The following is a 20,661-nucleotide window of genomic DNA, read 5'->3' as shown; positions in this document are numbered from 1 at the left end:
CCGTCTTCAGGTTGTATTAAAAAAAAAAAAATTAATTAAATAAAGCAAATAACATTTTGGGCAGTATTCTCTCACAGTCGGACTCTCTGTTTACCTTTCGCTGCGTCGGGCAGTCGGCAGGTTTTGTTTATTTTAGCTTTTTCAGTTTTTTCTTTCTCCTCAGCCAGTTCACGTTGAGAAATGCCACGTGGTCCGGCCTGCCGAGCGTGTGGAGACGCGCAGGCGAGAGTGTCCCGTGAGGCCTATGCTCCTCCTGCCTCCCCGGGGGGGAGGGATCTTCAGGGGCAGTTGCCGGTGCCATTTTATCCTCTCCATCGCTCTGCTCGCCTGGAGCGCCCTAATCTTTCTGCTTTTCCATTTCTGCTCAGTGCAGGAACGGAAGCCATTTTGGGCTCTTTTCGCGCTGCACTGCTTCCAATGGAGGGGGGAGGGGTTTCTCCTCCTCCTCTTTCTCCACAGTGTTTGACCTCTGAGGGATGCGATTTTCTTGCAGGTACTGCTGCTGCTGGTGAGGAGAGTCCCGAGGGGACTTCAGACTCCTCTTCTTTTTCTTCTGACTTCATTCTGTTTTTGCATAAGGCATTGAAAGCCAGAAAATCTTTTAAAAAGAATCTTGGGGGGCAGAGAGAGAGAGAGAGCTGGGACCGTGCTGAGAGGGAGAAATCCTGGTTTGCATTTATTACCTGAAAGAACTTCTTCCTGCCTTGAATCTCCAGTGACGCCTTTCAGCTGGTGTTCCTTCCCTGCTATCTGCTGCTGATGTCATCGAGGGGAGGGACCGGTAAGTACAAAACCGGCCCCCCCTGCAGCGAGTAGACGGGCAGAGAGAGAGAGAGAGAGCTGGGGACCCGTGCTGAGAGGGAGAAATCCTGGTTTGCATTTATTACCTGAAAGAACTTCTTCCTGCCTTGAATCTCCAGTGACGCCTTTCAGCTGGTGTTCCTTCCCTGCTATCTGCTGCTGATGTCATCGAGGGGAGGGACCGGTAAGTACAAAACCGGCCCCCCCTGCAGCGAGTAGATGGGCAGAGAGAGAGAGAGAGAGCTGGGACCGTGCTGAGAGGGAGAAATCCTGGTTTGCATTTATTACCTGAAAGAATTTCTTCCTGCCTTGAATCTCCAGTGACGCCTTTCAGCTGGTGTTCCTTCCCTGCTGTCTGCTGCTGATGCCATCGAGGGGAGGGACCGGTAAGCATAAAACCGCCCCCCGCTGGATTTGATTTTGAACTTACTTGAAACTTCTTAATGAAATATTACTACGAAGGGAAATAAGTAAGTACAATCATTTGATCTCTCTCTCTCGACCTCATTAGTTTACCGTTGGAAAAGAAAGACTTAAGACATTGACACACAAAGAAAAAAAAAAGTTTATTCAATTTCATAATGCCACATACAAAGCGTAAGGCCCGTGTACGGGAGATTATATCATCATCTCCAGTACCGGGCCTAACCCAGTCTAATATTTCTTCTTTCTTTGTGCCAACAACAATAACCAATCTGGAGGACAAGGCCGCATTAGAAACAGATTTGGAGCGAGAATCTGCTTCTCTGGCCGAAGCTATCTCTCTGAGCCCCGGAGCTCCCAATATCCCATCCCCACCAGGGATGGGAAACATTGATGCAGGGGGAAGTGATACGGGGCAGTCTGTAGATAATATAATTGTTACTCCAACAACATCAGAGATAACAATGGATATTCTCTGGACTGCAATTAAATCTCTTGAAAATGCTATATTAAAATTGACCAAGACACATGTAGAGGTACAAAGAAAAGCATTAGAGGTAGAAAAAGTAGCTACAACACATCAGGTTAAATTGGATATGCAAGAACAACGTTTAAGTAAAGTAGAAAATATACAAAGTCATTTGGTTAAAAGTGAAATCTCAAATGCAAGGAAATTAGAACTCATGGAAAATAACTTTAGATATTCCAACATTAGACTGCTTAATTTTCCATATTTGAGACTGACTTCCCCTAAAGATATGCTTAAAGAATATTTTTTGCATGTATTAAAGATACCTGAACAAGCGATACCAACTATTGCAAAAATTTATTATATCTTTAAAAAATCCTCTATAAGAGAAGAACAACCAGAGCAATCCATTGATATATCAGATGTCTTAGAAACTACTTTAGACACTGTTATAACTTCTAGGGAAACTCTTTTTGTCTCCTTTACATTTCCACAAGAAAGAGATACAATATTACGTTTATTTCTACGTAATAGATTGTTAAATTTCCATGGTCAACAGATCTGGATTTATCCAGATCTATCTAGACCAACTCAGGTAAGGAGACAAGAGTTTCTTAATTGAAGTCTGCCACCCTGGCCAGGGGTGCCAGATTTCTTTTAAGATACCCTTGCAAGTGTGAAATTTGGTTTAAAGATCAAAAGTATGTTTATTTTGAAGTTGCAGCATTACAGGCTTTCCTGGACTCACACCCCCAAAGTGCAGAAAAATGGTTGAGAGCAAAAAAAAAATTATTTAAATTGTTGTTTTCTCTTATTGCCTAGTATTATGGGTGAACCATATTTACCTTATATTTTTCGCTCTGTTTTAATTTTTCAACGGTCCACTTTTGCTTTAAATATTACTATTATCTGATTATATGGGTAAAGATTGAGATTTAGTTTCCACAGGAAATGTATAAGTATATTATATGTATTGTATCCATTTGCCTGTTATAATTAAGAAAAGTAAATAAAGAATTGAAAAAAAAAAAAAAAGAATCTTGGGATTTCTCATATATCATCATCTAAAAGGGCAAAGTCCTCTGAGGGATGTCGCCTCCTAAGGTTAAACGTTCCTTAGGACTCCGGTTGTCCGGACCCTAGAAGAGACTTCTCCTGATACTTGAGTCAGACGAGGGTGACCCAAGGGGCAATCCTACTCTGGATCCTGATTCTGGCAGGGGTCAGGACCTGTTGCCCACGCCAGGATCTCACGTGGTTGAAGGCAATGACCCTAAGGTGGTCTGTCTTTTTAGAAAGGAGGAGCTCATTCCTGCTATTCTTGAGGATTTGGGAATTGATTCACCGCCTGAAGACTCTTGTATGGGCTCAGTTGACCTGGTCATGGGTTGGTCTTCGTGGGCCAACCCGCTCTATTCCCTTTCATCTTTCAGTCACAGACTAATTTCGGGAATGGGACACTCTTGATTTGGGCTTAAAGGTCAGCAAGGCCATGGATAAGCTATATCCTCTGCCTGAGGATGCTTTAGACCACCTATGGGTTCCCAAGATCGATGCTGCTGTTTCTGCTTTCGCCAAAAAGACTACTATTCCGGTAACGGGTGCAACAGCTCTCAAAGATCTTCAAGATCGTAAGTTAGAAGTCCAACTAAAAAAGGTTTTTGAAGTATCTGCTCTGGGAGTCCCAGCCGCCATGTGCAGCAGTTTCGCCTTAAGGGTAGGGCTCCGCTGGGTTCAACTCCTGCAGAGTAATTCTTCTCTTTCTGAGTCCAAAGTTCTTCAAGCTGGGCATGTGGAAGCCGCTGTTGCTTATAGTGCTGACACTCTCTATGATTTGTTGCGTACCTCAGCCAGGTCGATGGTTTCGGCTGTGTCTGCCCGCAGACTTCTCTGGTTAAGACACTGGTCTGCGGATGTCTCTTCCAAAGCTCAATTGGGATCTTTGCCTTTCAAGGGAAAACTTCTTTTTGGGAAAGATCTTGAGGATTTAATTCATTCTTTAGGAGAAAATAAAGTTCGTCTGCCTGAGGATAGGCCCAAGTCAAGGGGGTCATTACCTTCCAGCTCTCTTTTCCGAGGGAATCGTAGATTTCGCTCCTCCCACTCTTCAGGTTCTTCCTTTACGCAACAGCCAACTAGACAGCAGTCTTTGGAGTCAGTCCTTTCGAGGACGTCGCTTCGTAAGATCTGGTCCCTACCAATCCTCTGGTGGAGCGAAAACTTCTCAATGAGATGCGGCTGGTCCGTTCCTCTGTTCCAATAGTGGGAAACAGACTGTCTCTCTGATTTGAGGAATGGGCCAAAATATCGTCGGACCAGTGGGTCCTTACTGTGATAAAACAATGCTATGCTTTAGATTTTGTATGGTGCCCTCATGACCATTTTCTCGTCTCTCCATGCCCTTACGCTCAAAGTGTCAGGCAGTGCGGGACACCTTACATCGCCTAAGCTCGGGGCCATTGTGCCAGTACCTCTGTTGGAGCGACGAAAGGGCTGTTATTCCATTTCCTTCGTCATACCCAAAAAAGACGGCACATTTTGTCCCATTCTGGACCTAAAAAGAGTCAATCGATGTTTGTTTGTGAATCCCAAGGTTTTGCATGGAAACCTTAAGAGCGGTCCTGGCATCGTCCAAAAAGGCGAGTTCCTAGCTTCCTTGGACTTGACCGAGGCATATCTACACATAGGAATTCATTCAGACCATCAGAACTTCCTGTGGTTCTCGATTCTTGGGGACCACTTCCAATTTTGCGCTCTTCCATTTGGTCTCACCACGGCACCCAGGACCTTTACCAAAATAATGGTTGTAGTAGCAGCTCAGCTCAAAAGAGAGGGATTCTTTGTTCATCCCTTCCTAGACGATTGGCTTATTCGAACGAAGTCCGAACATCTCTGTCGCTTGACTGTGCCTTGAGTTCTTCAGCTTCTGCAGTCATTAGGCTGGGTTGTCAACCCGGCTAAGAGCCACTTAGTACCATCCCAGTCCTTGGCGTTTCTGGGAGCCCTGTTTGACACCCAGCTGGAGAAAGTTTTTCTCACGGAAGAACGGATCATCAAAATACAGTGTCAGATTTGGGTCTTGTTGTCCAAGTCTCCTCCCAGAGTCTGGCATTATCTACAAGTTCTAGGCTCCATGGCTTCCACTTTGGACTTAGTTTCGTGGGCCTTTGCTCATTTGAGACTGTTTCAGTCAGCATTGCTCTCCCGCTGGAATTCGGTGTCGGAACAATTGCATCTTCCCCTTCCTCTTACAGACTCTGCTCGTTCAAGTCTCGATTGGTGGCTCCTATCACAGAATTTGCATCGTGGAGTAGACCTAGAGGCTCCAGTTTGGACAGTAGTCATGACGGATGCCAGTCTGTCCGGCTGGGGGGCAGTTTGTCTCAACAAGTCTGTTCAGGACCAGTGGTTGCCAGAGGAATCTCGTTGGTCGATCAATCATTTGGAGACCAGAGCGGTGAGGCTTGCCTTACAGGCTTTTCTACCGCTTCTTCAGGGGAAGTCAGTCAGAATCCTTTCCGACAATGCGACGACAGTGGCTTATATCAACCGCCAGGGGAGAACCAAGAGCCAACCAGTAGCGTTCGAGGCTCAGCTGTTGATATCATGGGCGGAACAACATCTCGTTCGCATTGCAGCATCTCACATCGCCGGGCTAGACAATGTTCAAGCGGACTTTCTCAGTCGCCATCGTCTGGATCTCGGGGCGTGGGAACTTTCCGAGCAGGCGTTTCTTCTCATATGCAAAAAATGGTCCATGCCGAGCATGGACCTGATGGCAACATTCCGGAACTCCCAAGGCTCCACATTTCTTCAGCCACCATTGAGAGCCAGGGACAGAAGGGGTCAATGCCTTGGTTCTTCCTTGGCCGATGAACATTCTGCTTTGTGTTTCCTCCCTGGCCTCTCATAGGCAAGATTCTTCGGCGCATAGAATCTCATTCGTCGGAGGTGATTCTGGTAGCTCCGGAATGGCCGAGACGTCCTTGGTTTGCAGACCTTGTCAACCTCACAGTGGATGGTCCGCTTCGTTTTCGGGACCTTCCCAATCTTCTTTACCAGGGACCCTTTTGTTTGGAAGAGGCAGATCGCTTCTCTCTAGTGGTCTGGCTTTTGAAAGGCGTCGTTTGAAGGATAAAGGCTATTCTGATGCGGTAGTCGCTACTCTTCTCAGGTCAAGAAAAACTTCTACTTCTCTGGCTTTTGTCAGAGTTTGGGAGTTTTTGAATCTTGGTGTGTAGCGAATCCGTTAATTCCTACTCAGGCTTTGATTCTTGACATATTGTCATTTTTGCAGGATGGTCTAGCTAAGGGCTTGTCCTGCGGCTCTCTCAGGGTACAGGTGGCAGCTCTAGTTTGCTTCCGTGGGAAGATTAAAGGCGTCACCCTGGCCTCTCATCCTGATGTAGCTCGTTTTCTTAGGTGGGCAAAACATTTGTGTCCTCCTTTCAAAAATCCTTGTCCTTCATGGAGTTTAAATTAGGTTCTTAAAGCTCTTTGTGCCGCGCCCTTTGAGCCTCTGAAAAGGGCTACTCTTAAAGATCTTACGTTAAAGGTGACTTTTCTGGTGGCTGTTTCTTCGCCCCGTAGGATTTCTGAGCTTCTGGCTTTATCCTGTAGAGATCCAATTTTAAGAATTACAGATTCTGGAGTTTCTTTGAGGACTGTTCCGTCTTTTCTTCCAAAGGTGGTTTCTTCTTTTCACTTGAATCAGTCTGTTGATCTACCATCTTTTTCTGATTCACAGCCTTCGGATCCTCAGTATAGAGATTTGAAAAAGCTAGATGTGCGGCGGAGTATATTGCGTTACCTTGAGGTCACCAGTAATTTCCGCATGTCGGACCATCTTTTTGTGCTCTGGAGCGGCCCAAAGAGAGGGCACAAAGCATCTAGGGCTACTATAGCCCAATGGCTAAAAGAAGCTATTGGTTCGGCATATTTGCTTCATGGTCGGTCGCTTCCGTCTAGTCTTCGTGCTCATTCTCCTCTGTCTCAAGCAACTTCCTGGGCGGAGTGTCAGCACGTTTCTCCGCTAGAGATTTGTAGGGCGGCGACCTGGAAATCTTTACACACTTTTGCTAGACATTATAGCCTAGATGTTCAGGCTTCAGGATCTGGCGGCTTCTCCGAGCAGGACTCTCAAGGTCCCACCCTGTCTAAAGGAGCTCTGGTACATCCCAGGAGTCTGGACTGATCTGGGTACGTACAGGGAAAGGAAAATTGGTTCTTACCTACTAATTTTCGTTCCTGTAGTACCACGGATCAGTCCAGAGTCCCGCCCATTTCGGTTTGGGGTTAACGGAGAGTCCATTCGTTCTTGGTTATTTACTTTGCAGATAAGTATTTTTCAGTTAAAATGTTTGTTCTATCTTGTTAGCTGTTCTGCTGCCGTTTGGGTAAGTGAGCCTGGTTCATATGGAATGTTCTCCCAGTTTTTAGCAGTTAGCTACTTAGTTGGGGTTTTTAGTTCTTCTGCTTTGATACATTTAAATACTGACATACTGTAGGTGCACCTCACAGAAGGGGCGGAGTCAGTTGGAACTTTCTCTGCCTCTATTTGCTGGTGAGTGGACAGAACCCAGGAGTCTGGACTAATCCGTGGTACTACAGGAACGAAAATTAGCAGGTAAGAGCCAATTTTCCTTTATCTGTCTAAAGACCAACGGAATTGAGATTTAGTTGATCAACAATTGCCTGAGCAATCTATGAATTTGTCTGTTTTAGAGATGTCTTTAGAAACAATGGTATGTACATCTATGTAATCATTTATCAAAGTTTCCCTTTTGAAAGTTTAGTACTTCAGCTATGGATTTACTTACTGTTCCCTTTCCAGTCATTAAGTCAAATTTGATCATATTATGATCACTATTGCCAAGTGGCCCGACCACCATTACCTCTCTCACTAAATCCTGTGCTCCACTGAGAATTAGATCTAAAATTACTCTCTCTCTCGTCTGTTTCTGAACCAATTGCTCCATAAAACTGTCATTTATTCCATCCAGGAACTTTATCTCTGTAGCTTGACCTGATGTTTCACTTACTCAATCAATTTTGAGGTCATTGATATTTCCCATTATTACTGCACTGCCAATTTGGTTAGCTTCCTTAATTTCTCTTAGCATTCTGACAGCAATCTCACGTTTAAAAAATTAATCGCGGATACGGTAAAAAATGGTTTCTTTAAGCTATTCACGCTTAAACGTATTCAATCTCTATTATACCAATATGATTTCCGCACAGTTTTACAAGCAACTATTTTATCAAAGATTGATTACTGCAATGCTCTGTTACTGGGTCTACCCAAAGCCACCATTCAACCTTTGCAAATGCTGCAAAATGCAGCTGCTCGCATTATCACAGACACAAGCCGCCATGATCACATCACTCCAGCTCTTCAGTCTGCACTGGCTACGTGTGGCTTACAGGATAATTTATAAATCTATGTCGCTGATACACAAAGCCATTCAAAACAGAGAAATGCTCTGGTTTACAGATCAACTACAATTCAGAACGTCTTCCCGCCCAACGAGATTCCAGAATTTAGCCAAACTAAATATCCCAGCACCCAATCTGACTAAACTCTCTAGTACAAAAGAACGATCTTTCATCATTGCTGGATCAACAATATGGAACACCATGCCCTCTGAATTACGCCAGGAACTCTGTCACAAAAAATTTAAACAAAACCTTAAAACCTGGCTATTTAAAAAAGCCTACTATCAATGATCTGAATCCTCAACTACTCTTCCTAACTGCCACAATCTCTCATATATTGCTTATATTCTATTAATACAAAGTTATATACTGTATTGTTTTTGTTTAGTTACCTTGTTATATTGTAAAGCGCAATGCTGAATTACTGTTTGAATGTAAACCGAGGTGATGTTATTTACGTACCCCGGTATAGAAAAATCTATAAATAAATAAATAAATACATTTCACTGTCCTTCGCACCATCTTGGCCATGTGGATGGTAGTATACTCCTATCACTATTCTCTTCCCCAACACACAAGGGATTTCTACCCATAAAGATTCGATTGTGCATTTAGTCTCAGGCAGGATCTTTATCCTGTCGGACTTTATGCCATCCCAGACATAAAGCGCCACCCTGCCTCCAAGAAGATCCACTCTGTGATTGCGATATAATTTGTACCCTGGTATAGCACTGTCCCATTGGTTATCCTCTTTCCACCATGTCTCTGAGATGCCAATTAAGTCTGTCATTATACATTATAATTCTCCCATCTTACTTCTTAGACTTCTGGCATTAGCAAACAAACATTTCAGTGTGTTTTGTTTGTGTTAACATTCTGCCTTTCATTCGACAGGGATAAATTGGAATCTTTTAGCTCAGATGAGATGGACTACTTTTTCTTATTATTGGAACCTCTCTGTTGGGATGCCCTAACTCTAATGCTTCATTGGTATCCTTTGTAGATATATCCCTCCATACCATGTGCTGCTGAGTGACTGTCTGCTTTCCTCTTTGATTTAGTTTAAAGCTGCTCTATCTCCTTTCTAAAGGTTAGCGCCTGCATCCTGGTTCCACCCTTGTTAAGGTGGAGCCTTCCCTTTGGAAAAGACTCCCCCCTTCCCCAAAAGGTTTCCCGGTTCCTTACAAAACTGAATCCTTCTTCCTTGCACCATCGTCTCATCCATGCATTAAGACTCCAGAGCTCTGCCTGCCTCTGGGGACCTATGCGTGGAACAGGGAGCATTTCAGAGACTGCTTCCCTAGAGGTTCTGGATTTTAGCTTTCAACCTAAGAGCCTAAATTTGACTTCCAGAACCTCCCTCCCATATTTTCCTATGTTGTTGGTGCCCACTTGTACCAAGACAGCCAGATCCTCCCCAGGACCATCTAAAATCCTATCTAGGTGATTCATGAAGTCTGCCACCTTTGGGCCAGGTAGGCATGTTACCAGGCGATCCTCACGCCCACCAGCCATCCGCTGTCTACATTCCTAATAATTGAATCACCAATTATGATGGCCGACCTGTCCGACCTAACCCTTCCTCCTGGGCAGTAGCCCTGGGGGAGATATCCTTGGTGTGAGAGGCCAATGCACCACCTGGAGAGCAGGTCCTTGCTACAGGATTGTTTCCTGCTGCACCAGGTTGATGCTTTCCGATCATGAGACCTTCCTCCTCCAAGGCAGCACCTGTCGAGGACCAACCTGGGAAGTAGAGCCTCTCTGCACACAGTAGTTCCTCCTGTAAACTATGGATTATGTATTTAGTCTATCTGTCAATAGTTGATGTCTCCCTCTTGTACTTTTCCTTGCTTGACAGTTTATTTCTTCTCTGCAGTTTTTTGGGGATATGTTGGGGACCATTTAGGATGTTCCACTTTGTTTTTCTCTGTTTAGCTTTTTCTATAATGTTAGAATATGGTTAGTTTGTTTTGGGGCTTTATCAGGTGGATAATGGATTTCCTCAGTGCTGCACCACCCACGAGTACTGGCAATGATGTCACACTGAAAAAACTGTTCTCTGTACCATTTGCTGGTAGGGATCACAACCCACAGGTATTGACTGGACTGGTGTGGCAAGACTTAAGGAAAGGAAATATATAGATAAGAAATTTCTCTGTATTAATGCACTGAATGTGCGTCCTTTTCCTGCTTATTTTTAAAATATATGTGCATATATTTTATGTGTGAAAGTAAATTGGACTTACATAAGTCCCGATTTATGCATGCAAGTCAGCCAATTTTAAAACATGCAGGTGTCAAGGAACTTGACCTGTTTTTCATTTAGTCCACCAGTTCACCCATCCTTCTACAGGTCATTGAGACCCTCCTGGTTCTTCAGCCTGAACTCCCCCCAGTCCACCCAGACTGCCCACCCAGTCATTAGAACACAATAAACAACGTTTAATATCACTTATGCCAGATAATTAGCAGATGTAAAAATACATATGCTGCCAAATGTATTCATGTAACTGTCTTTTAAAACAGTAGCTTATGCACAAAGTGGTGGCTATACTCCAAAACACCCTAGACTGCCCCTTTTTTTGCATACATATGTGCATGCAAAAGTGAAAATACATATGTATTTAGATTTTTATAAAATATGGAATACATGAGTAGAGGATAATTTTTATGCACATACCATTTTGTAAATTCACCTTTAGGATATTAAAATATTGGCAAAACGTTTAGTATGCAGGCTGGAACATAATCTTCATTTCCAAATGTATGTGTGCTAATGAATTTAGCCCACACAAAAAAAAGTGCAAAGTCCATGGGCCAGTTGTAATCATGGGCAATTTTCAATTGCAGAGTACACCTGGGCTTTCCCTTTGAAAATATTTATAAAGTTCGTGGATGAAAATACCTTTTTTGAAACTTGCATCCAGGATTTTATAGGGGCAATTTTTCCATTACCCTACTGAGAGTAACTTTACTGACTGGGTATAAAGTTTAATAGCAAAACTCATTCTTAAATATTTCAGGTGTTGGAGGTGCTTTAGATAATGATGACCCCACGAAAATGGTTATGGTGTTGGCAGCCACAAATTTCCCATGGGACATTGATGAGGCTTTACGAAGAAGATTAGAAAAGAGGATCTATATCCCACTTCCTACAGGTATTGTTGATATGTATCCAACTAAATACATTTTGTGGGGACAGTATTCTGCATGGTAAAGTCTAAGGCTGAAATGAACTTCTTGCTACAGAGTTGCTTTTGGTCCTAGTGCATCATTTTTTGAAATTTGTAATTTATCATATAATGAGGCCTATGCAATAAATTTCAGCATGCATGTTTAAGGCCCTTGTGTACATACTAAAATGATTTCTATGCAGAAAAGTCTTATTGGTGAATTGCTAAAATTTATGTTGCACACAAATGAAGGAATATTGTATGTAAATGAGGAGAAATAGGCCCAACCTAGGCCTGCAATAATTATGCCACAGATTACATACTAAGTCCGTCTATTCAGTACACGCTATCTCACACAGTGTAATTCACTTTGTTATAGTTATCGAGTTATCTTTCCACTTCTGGCTGCTTCTTCCTCTCCCTGGTTCCATTTCCCCTGTTCATTGTAACTTTTGCTTCTTTGCATTTTTGTTTTTGTTGTTGTTATTTCCCGTCGATAGCAGGGCTGAATTAGCCATGCTGTCATGGGTATTTGTCAATCAGGCCCGGGAGGCGAAGCTTGTCAAAGCAGAGAACAGAGCTTTGCTCTCTGCGGCTGCGAGTGTGTTCCGCAGGAAAGTAACGGAATCTCCTTAGTCTGTTTTTTCTGCGAGCGGGATCGCACACGGAGCTGTTCTTCGCCTCAAAAAAAAAAAAGAAAATGTCAAAATGCGGTAAGGTAATGTCGGTCACGGATGACCACGACCGATGTTACCGATGCCTGGGGCCAGATCACAATCGTGAAGATTGTGAACGTTGTTTAAAAATGTCTCTGAGAGCCCTGAAACAGCGGGCCTACAGACTGCAAGAACTTTTTGCCCCATCGGAGGCTCATTCGTCACCTGGCCCTACTTCTTTCCAGGTTCCCTCAAAAAAGAGGGCATCATCGTTGGATCCTCAATCCTCCAAAATAGGAGGTAAGGACTTGGTGAACCAACAAGGGCAATTGGATTTTAAAAAATCCACAGACCCAGAATCGCCGGCGCAGGACACAAGGGCGCCAAACATCCAACCGCCAAAAACGTCTGCGCCTACGATGACTTCTGCGCATAGAGTGAAGCCGGCGCATACCACTTATGCGCCTAAAGAGGATTTGGCGCACAATATCCCTATGTGCACGGCGCAGATGTCACTTGGGCGCAGAGCGCCGAAAGACCCAGCGCGTATGGCACAGAAAACTTCTGCATGCATGGTGCCGACATCTGCGCGCGCGGCGCCCGAGAGATCGGCGCCGATATCTCCTGTGCGCATACAACAGAAAAGATATGCGCATAAATCTAGTTACGCGCACAATTCTAAATCGGCGCATAAATCACCAGAGCATGGGTTAAAGAGAGGATGGGCACATTCTAGAAGATCTTGTTCCACCTCTCCATCGCTAACCCCACCTCGTTCAGGTACTTACCTCTCTTCAAGAACTACTTCAACAGAGTATACCATAAAACGTAGAAGACGCTCACCATCTTCACGTACAAATCATACAGACTCATCGTCACACTATCACCATAAACGCTCACGGCACTCTCACCACAGAAAATCTGGGAGACAAAGTGCTGCATGGGAAGTGAGCCCTTCGACTTCTAAATTATCTCATGCACCAACTTCACACACCTTCTCCCACAAGGAGGTAATTCAAGTTGATTCCTCTAATGCTTCTACAGCTTCAGAGGATTCAATACACACTATCTGTAGAAAGAAACAGAAAGTTCAAAAAGCTCCAATGCAACCGAAAGCACGCGAGTCACAAGAATCAGATGGGTGTACAATAATGCCCCCACATACAATTATCCCAATCCTTAGCAGGATTTTATGAAACTCTTCAATCATCATTCAAAATGACTAATTTTGCTGCTGACAGTTCTCCAGAACACAAGACGCAGCCTAATAGGGAACCGTAGGTGGAACCTCAGACATTACCCATCATAGACAGTCCAGCTTCACCAAATTATAAACAGGGTACATCATTTGATTCTCCTTCACCACAAACATCCCCATCATCATTGATGGGATTTCCATCGGATCCGCAGGAACAACCTCAGGAGCCGTATTGCCCTCCAGAAGACCTTACATACCCGAAATCTTTGGAAAAATTGGGTTCAATATTGCATCTAGAGGTCCAAAAAGAGACAGACCCTAGGGCAGAGACCCTTGGTCTCCTAAAAATGTTTGACACTCCAGGGGAACCAACATCTCTTCCATCACAAGAGCTCCTACATTCAGTCTTACTGAAATCCTGGGAAACACCTTATGCACTTGCAGCCGTTTCCAGGAAAACAGACATAAAATTTCATATGAGGAAAACATCACCGTACCACAATTACCTCATGCTTCAATTGTGGTGGAGTCGGCGATGCAAAGATTTAAGAAAACAAAATCACATTCCTCATACCCACCAGGGAAAGACAATAAATATCTAGATGAGTTTGCTAGGAAAATATTTCATAACTCAATCTTAAATGCTTGGATTATGCACCATCAATTCTACATGGTTCAATATCTATATGAGTGCATGCAAGCTATGAAAAGTATACTTTCCTCGACGGCGGATCAGATACCTCTACCTCTTCATGACATGGAAGAGTGTGCTCATCATCTGTTGAGGCCCATTTACGAAGCATATGAAACATCGTCTAGGGCATCGGCTACAGCCATTGCAGCCCGCAGACTAGCATGGTTACGTTCAAGTTCGATACATGAAGACTTGCAGGAGAAACTAACAAACCTCCCATGTACAAGAGATAACCTGTTTGGAGAATGATTCCAGGACACAGTAGGTAAACTGAAGGAAGAAGCTCTAGCAGTACAATCATTAACATCACATCCTAATTATTCAACCACACGTCGTTATATTGGATCTTCTCGTAGGCAATCATATGCCAGGAGACCCTACAGATCTTATCAGTCTTTTCATACACAAGCAATACCCTTCCTACCAGCGTCCTGCTCAACAACAGAATACCTCAAACCAACGTAGAGGTAAGCCACGTAACCAGAGACAGCAGGCACAACAGCCGGCTACTACGACAAAAGCAACTCCATCTTTTTAGGTATTCAGCCACCACCACAACCTCAAGCTCCACCCGGCAGGATTCGTTCTTGCCTGGGAGAGGATAACATCCGATCAATGGGTTTTGGAAATAGTAAGACACGGTTACCAACTCCAATTTGTCACGAAACCCATATTGCCTCATCTTTCCACACTCAAGATTCACAACCTCCAACCACAATTGGAGGAGGAAATTGCTTTACTTCACAAACAACAAGCAATTTGACAAATTCACCCAGCCTCCAAATCAGTAGCATTTTACTTCCTCATACCCAAGAAGTCGGGTGGCCTTTGTCCCATACTAGACCTAAGGGAATTGAACAAATTTCTCACCAAGGAGAAATTCAAAATGGTATCGTTTAAGTCAATCCTTCCTCTGGTTCAAACAAATGATTGGATGTGTTCCATCGACCTGAAGGATGCTTACACACACATTCCAATCCATCCATCCTCATGGCATTACCTGCGCTTTCACTACAGGCATCAACACTACCAGTACAAAGTTCTCCCCTTTGGACTATCGGCTGCACCCAGGGTGTTCACCAAATGCATGGTAGTGGCGGTGGCTCATCTCAGACAACAAGGTATAACCATCTTTCCATATCTGGACGATTGGCTCATAATCGCCTTAACTCCCCACATCTTACTAGATCACCTCCATCGGGTGATACAATGCTTACAGGAATTAGGATTAGGGATCAATTTCCAGAAATCACACCTACAACCAACACAACAGTTACAGTTCATTGGTGCAGCCCTGGACACTACGTGCAACAGGGCAATACCTACCAGGCGACAGAATATCACACTTCCGTCACCTTCTACATACCTTGAACCATACTCGGAGACCGTCAGCGAGACAGGTTTTGGTAGTCCTGGGCCACATGGCGGCGGCGATTTTCATGGTTCCCAACACCAGGCTACACATGAGGCGCCTGCAATGGGGACTAAAATGCCAATGGAAACAACATTCACAACCATTGACGCAGAAGGTATCGCTGACCGCCGAAATGAAAAAAGATATAACATGGTGGCTCCTAGACTCCACCCTGTCCAAAGGAGCATTGTTCAGTCCCCCTCCTCACAACGCAGTCCTAACCACAGATGCGTCTCGCAAGGGCTGGGGTGCACACCTCGAGATTTACAAAACACAAGGGTTATGGACAATCTCAGAACAGAAACTACAAATAAATTTGTTGGAACTCAGAGCAATTCGCAATGCATTACGAGTGTTCCAAGATCACCTGAAAGGACGCAGGGTCAGGATCTACTCGGACAACCAAGTCGCGATGTTTTACATCAACAACAAGGAGGGTCTGGTTCATGGTCCCTTTGCAAGGAGACCCTGACAATCTTCGAGCATGCTCACCGAAATTGCATACATCTCCAAGCGACTTATCTACCAGGAGTTGCAAACACAAGAGCGGACAGGCTAAGTCGCAACTTTCATCCTCACGAATGGGCACTCAATACAGAATTAGCCCAGGGCATATTCACGCAGTGGGGGACACCATCAATAGATCTCTTTGCAGCGGAGATCAATGCTCAAGTTCCCAAATTCTGCTCGATAAGACCAAGCCAATTCAGGATCGCTCAAGATGCCTTCCTCATCCCATGGTCGACAGGCCTTCTGTATGCCTTTCCTCCAATACCGCTCATAACAAGGACAATTTAAAAGTGCATAGCGGACAAAGCTCAACTGATACTCATAGCCCCGGTCTGGCCGAGGCAACCATGGTACAGTTTCCTTCTCCAGCTGAAGAGGATGTTGGGGAGGTACCCGTAATGGAGAAGGTTTTCATGGGCAATGATTCATATGGACTGAATCAAATCACGGTGAACCTAGAAGATGTGGCAGGCCTGATTGACAAACTGAAGAGTAGTAAATCACCTGGACCGGGTGGTATACACCCCAGAGTTCTGAAGGAACTAAAAAATGAAATTTCAGAGTCATTAGTAAAAATTTGTAACTTATCATTAAAATCATCCATTGTACCTGAAGACTGGAGGATAGCAAATGTAACCCCAATATTTAAAAAGGGCTCCAGGGGCGATCCGGGAAACTACAGACCGGTTAGCCTGACTTCAGTGCCAGGAAAAATAGTGGAAAGTGTTCTAAACATCAAAATCACAGAACATATAGAAAGACATGGTTTAATGGAACAAAGTCAGCATGGCTTTACCCAGGGCAAGTCTTGCCTCACAAATCTGCTTCACTTTTTTGAAGGAGTTAATAAACATGTGGATAAAGGTGAACCGGTAGATATAGTATACTTGGATTTTCAGAAGGCGTTTGACAAAGTTCCTCATGAGAGGCTTCTAGGAAAAGTAAAAAGTCATGGGATAGGTGGCGATGTCCTTTCGTGGATTGCAAACTGGCTAAAAGACAGGAAACAGAGAGTAGGATTAAATGGGCAATTTTCTCAGTGGAAGGGAGTGGACAGTGGAGTGCCTCAGGGATCTGTATTGGGACCCTTACTGTTCAATATATTTATAAATGATCTGGAAAGAAATACGACGAGTGAGATAATCAAATTTTGCAGATGACACAAAATTGTTCAGAGTAGTTAAATCACAAGCAGATTGTGATAAATTGCAGGAAGACCTTGTGAGACTGGAAAATTGGGCATCCAAATGGCAGATGAAATTTAATGTGGATAAGTGCAAGGAGATGCATATAGGGAAAAATAACCCATGCTATAATTACACAATGTTGGGTTCCATATTAGGTGCTACAACCCAAGAAAGAGATCTAGGTGTCATAGTGGATAACACATTGAAATCGTCGGTACAGTGTGCTGCGGCAGTCAAAAAAGCAAACAGAATGTTGGGAATTATTAGAAAGGGAATGGTGAATAAAACGGAAAATGTCATAATGCCTCTGTATCGCTCCATGGTGAGACCGCACCTTGAATACTGTGTACAATTCTGGTCGCCGCATCTCAAAAAAGATATAATTGCGATGGAGAAGGTACAGAGAAGGGCTACCAAAATGATAAGGGGAATGGAACAGCTCCCCTATGAGGAAAGACTAAAGAGGTTAGGACTTTTCAGCTTGGAGAAGAGACGACTGAGGGGGGATATGATAGAGGTGTTTAAAATCATGAGAGGTCTAGAACGGGTAGATGTGAATCGGTTATTTACTCTTTCGGATAGTAGAAAGACTAGGGGGCACTCCATGAAGTTAGCATGGGGCACATTTAAAACTAATCGGAGAAAGTTCTTTTTTACTCAACGCACAATTAAACTCTGGAATTTGTTGCCACAGGATGTGGTTAGTGCAGTTAGTATAGCTGTGTTTAAAAAAGGATTGGATAAGTTCTTGGAGGAGAAGTCCATTACCTGCTATTAAGTTCACTTAGAGAATAGCCACTGCCATTAGCAATGGTAACATGGAATAGACTTAGTTTTTGGGTAATTTCCAGGTTCTTATGGCCTGGATTGGCCACTATTGGAAACAGGATGCTGGGCTTGATGGACCCTTGGTCTGACCCAGTATGGCATTTTCTTATGTTCTTATCCATCATGGACCCAATTCGGCTACCGAATCGCCAGGATCTTCTCTGCCAAGATCAAGGGATGCTTCTACATCCGCTACACTCATCTCTCCACTTGACAGCTGGAGATTGAGCGGCTCCTTCTAACAGAACAGAGAGTTTCCACCTCGGCACAATTCATCTTGTTGGAATCCAGGAAACTCTCCACAAGGAAAAATTACAGTTATAAATGGAAACGTTACTCTACCTGGTGTACCTCCAAAGGTGTTACCACCATTGGACTGCTTACCTGAGTTGCTCATTGATTATCTTCATACACTATATGTAGCTGGTCTAGCAACATCATCCATCAGAGTTCATCTCAGCGCCTATCATAGACCAGTTAACAATATTCCTATATCCAATCACCCATTACTGTCTCATTTCATCAAGGGATTAAATCACAATCGTCCTCCGGTATCTAAACCTCCAGTTCCATGGAACCTCAACATAGTTCTGGAACAGCTCATATTTTCCCCATTTGAACCCATGGACTCAGCACACATTAAATACCTCACATGGAAAAGTGGTATTCCTGGTTGCAGTAACATCAGCACGAAGAGTTAGTGAGTTACAGGCCTTGGTTCATTACCCTCCATATTTGTAACTTCATCACCAGAAGGTAGTTCTCCGAACTCACCCTTCCTTCCTACCGAAAGTGGTTACTCAATTACAACTCAATCAGACCATGGAATTACCCACTTTTTTCCCTACACCTCATGCAAATGATAGGGAAAAACTACTGCACACACTAGATTGTAAAAGAGCTTTAGCACACTACAAAGAAAACAAACTCGGACTCCCGTGTTTCTCAACTCTTTGTCTCCTTTGACCCGAAGGCACCTGGATTACCAGTGGCTAAACGCACCATCTCCAGCTGAATAGTACAGTGCATCAAATTCTGCTATGATAAACAAAATTTACAATTACATTCTACTCCTAACGCTCACCAAGTCAGAGCAGTAGCAGCCTCCTTGGCACACCTGAAGAATGTACAACCCATAGACATTTGCAAGGCAGCTGCATGGTCATCGCTTCATACCTTCACATCTCACTACTACCTTGACCAACAAGCAGCCACTTGATGCGAAGATAGGGCAAGCAATACTGCAATCTCTATCCTCCTGTCCATGGTGACTGCCACACTGTCAAAGATCACATACAAACATATATATATCATAAACAATGTGATCAGGAGCTTGGGACACCCATGACAGCATGGCTAATTCAGCCCTGCTATCGATGGGAAAAAGCAAGTTTGCTTACCGTAAACGATGTTTCCGTAGATAGCAGGATGAATTAGCCATGCTGACCCACCCTCCTCCCTGGCAGTCACCAAGTCTTCGACTACACTACAGCTTAATCACAGACTGAGGAGATTCCGTTACTTTCCTGCGCGGGAACACACGCGCAGCTGCAGAGAGCAAAGCTCTGTTCTCTGCTTTGACAAGCTCCGCCTCCTGGGCCTGATTGACAGATCCCCATGACAGCATGGCTAATTCATCCTGCTATCTACGGAAACATCGTTTACGGTAAGCAAACTTGCTTTTATACCTCTGTTCCATGCATTTTTGTTTTTGTTATTGTTATTATACCCCTGTTCCATGTAAACTGATATGATATGATTGTATCATGAATGTCGGTATAAAAAAGTATTAAATAAATAAAATTACACGGTATGCCCACCCTGCATGCTATTTAATGAGTACTTGCTAACTGGATGCTATTTAATGCCTGTCTCAGACTAATGTTAACTTACTAACATGAGCCTGTTGCTTACCAATGGGAAGCTAAATAATATGAGCACACTAAATTGAGCATGTTCTGGAGGGGACTTGGATAACTGGAAACAGATAACATGAAAAACGAAGGCCATGGGCAGGAGATGACACTGTACAAGTATATTATATGAATAAAGCAAACCTTAAAATGATAAAACACTTTCAAATATGTGCTACACAGAAAAATACATGCACATATATTGGACATGTTAACAGACAAAAAAGGGGTTGAATTCTTACAAGTTTAAAACTTGTGAGCAGCATTCATCAAGGCTTTAGTAATCTTAAGATTTTTTTCCTAAACTGTGTGCTAGAAACATTTTAGGCAAGATTATTCATGATGGCATGTAATCACTAAGGTGTAGATTTTCAAAGGGGTTTTGCATATAAAAATGCATGCATATGTTCAACTTCGCACATACTTGACCTGTTTTTAAAATCATTTATACGTGTCAGTATTTAAAATTCTTTAAATGGATACCTTATCTGGCTAAAATTATCCAGGTAAACTTACACAAATAACTTTGAAACTTAATCAGATTTGTTTAAATATCACCGGTTAGGTTTCAAAGTTATCCATGAATGTGTTCAAAGAATATCACCAGCTAAGCATCACTTGAAGTAAAAAAAAAAAAAAAAAAGCTTCCAAGCATCTGTCAGATTATTGCCTTGACAGCAACGCTAGTAGCTTACATAACCAGTGTTGCTAGCAAACAATAATCTGACAAATGCTTGGAAGATTGTTTTTTCTTACTGTAAGTGATGTTTAAACTGGTCACCATAAGGGATTGTGGGAATGCAAGTGGGACAGGAGGGTAAGGATGGGCTTGATAGGTGAGGTGGCAGGGTGGCCTTTTGCAGGGGGGCCTGTGCTTAATTTTATGTTTGGACTTCTGAGGAATGGGGGCAGGATGCTTTTCTACATATTTTGGGGGGGAGTAGAGGGGATTGGCCAGCA

At 43.5% G+C, this 20,661-nt stretch overlaps 1 protein-coding gene across 5 annotated transcripts in view; it reads left to right on the top strand.

Annotated features, from left to right (window-relative positions):
* The window catches only part of KATNAL1 (katanin catalytic subunit A1 like 1), a 228,585-nt gene that overhangs the window by 172,090 nt on the left and 35,834 nt on the right, over window positions 1-20,661 (top strand). For all 5 annotated transcript variants that reach the window (XM_029602623.1, XM_029602625.1, XM_029602624.1 and 2 more), the window contains exon 9: window positions 11,152-11,286. In XM_029602623.1, the coding sequence (XP_029458483.1) occupies window positions 11,152-11,286 (135 nt within the window). The remainder of the gene's footprint in view (window positions 1-11,151; window positions 11,287-20,661) is intronic.

The sequence above is a fragment of the Rhinatrema bivittatum genome, chromosome 5 (genome assembly GCF_901001135.1).
Source record: "Rhinatrema bivittatum chromosome 5, aRhiBiv1.1, whole genome shotgun sequence".
Taxonomy (NCBI): Eukaryota; Metazoa; Chordata; class Amphibia; order Gymnophiona; family Rhinatrematidae; genus Rhinatrema; species Rhinatrema bivittatum.
Note: the sequence above shows the minus strand (reverse complement) of the source record. Positions and strands in the feature narration are given on the sequence as shown.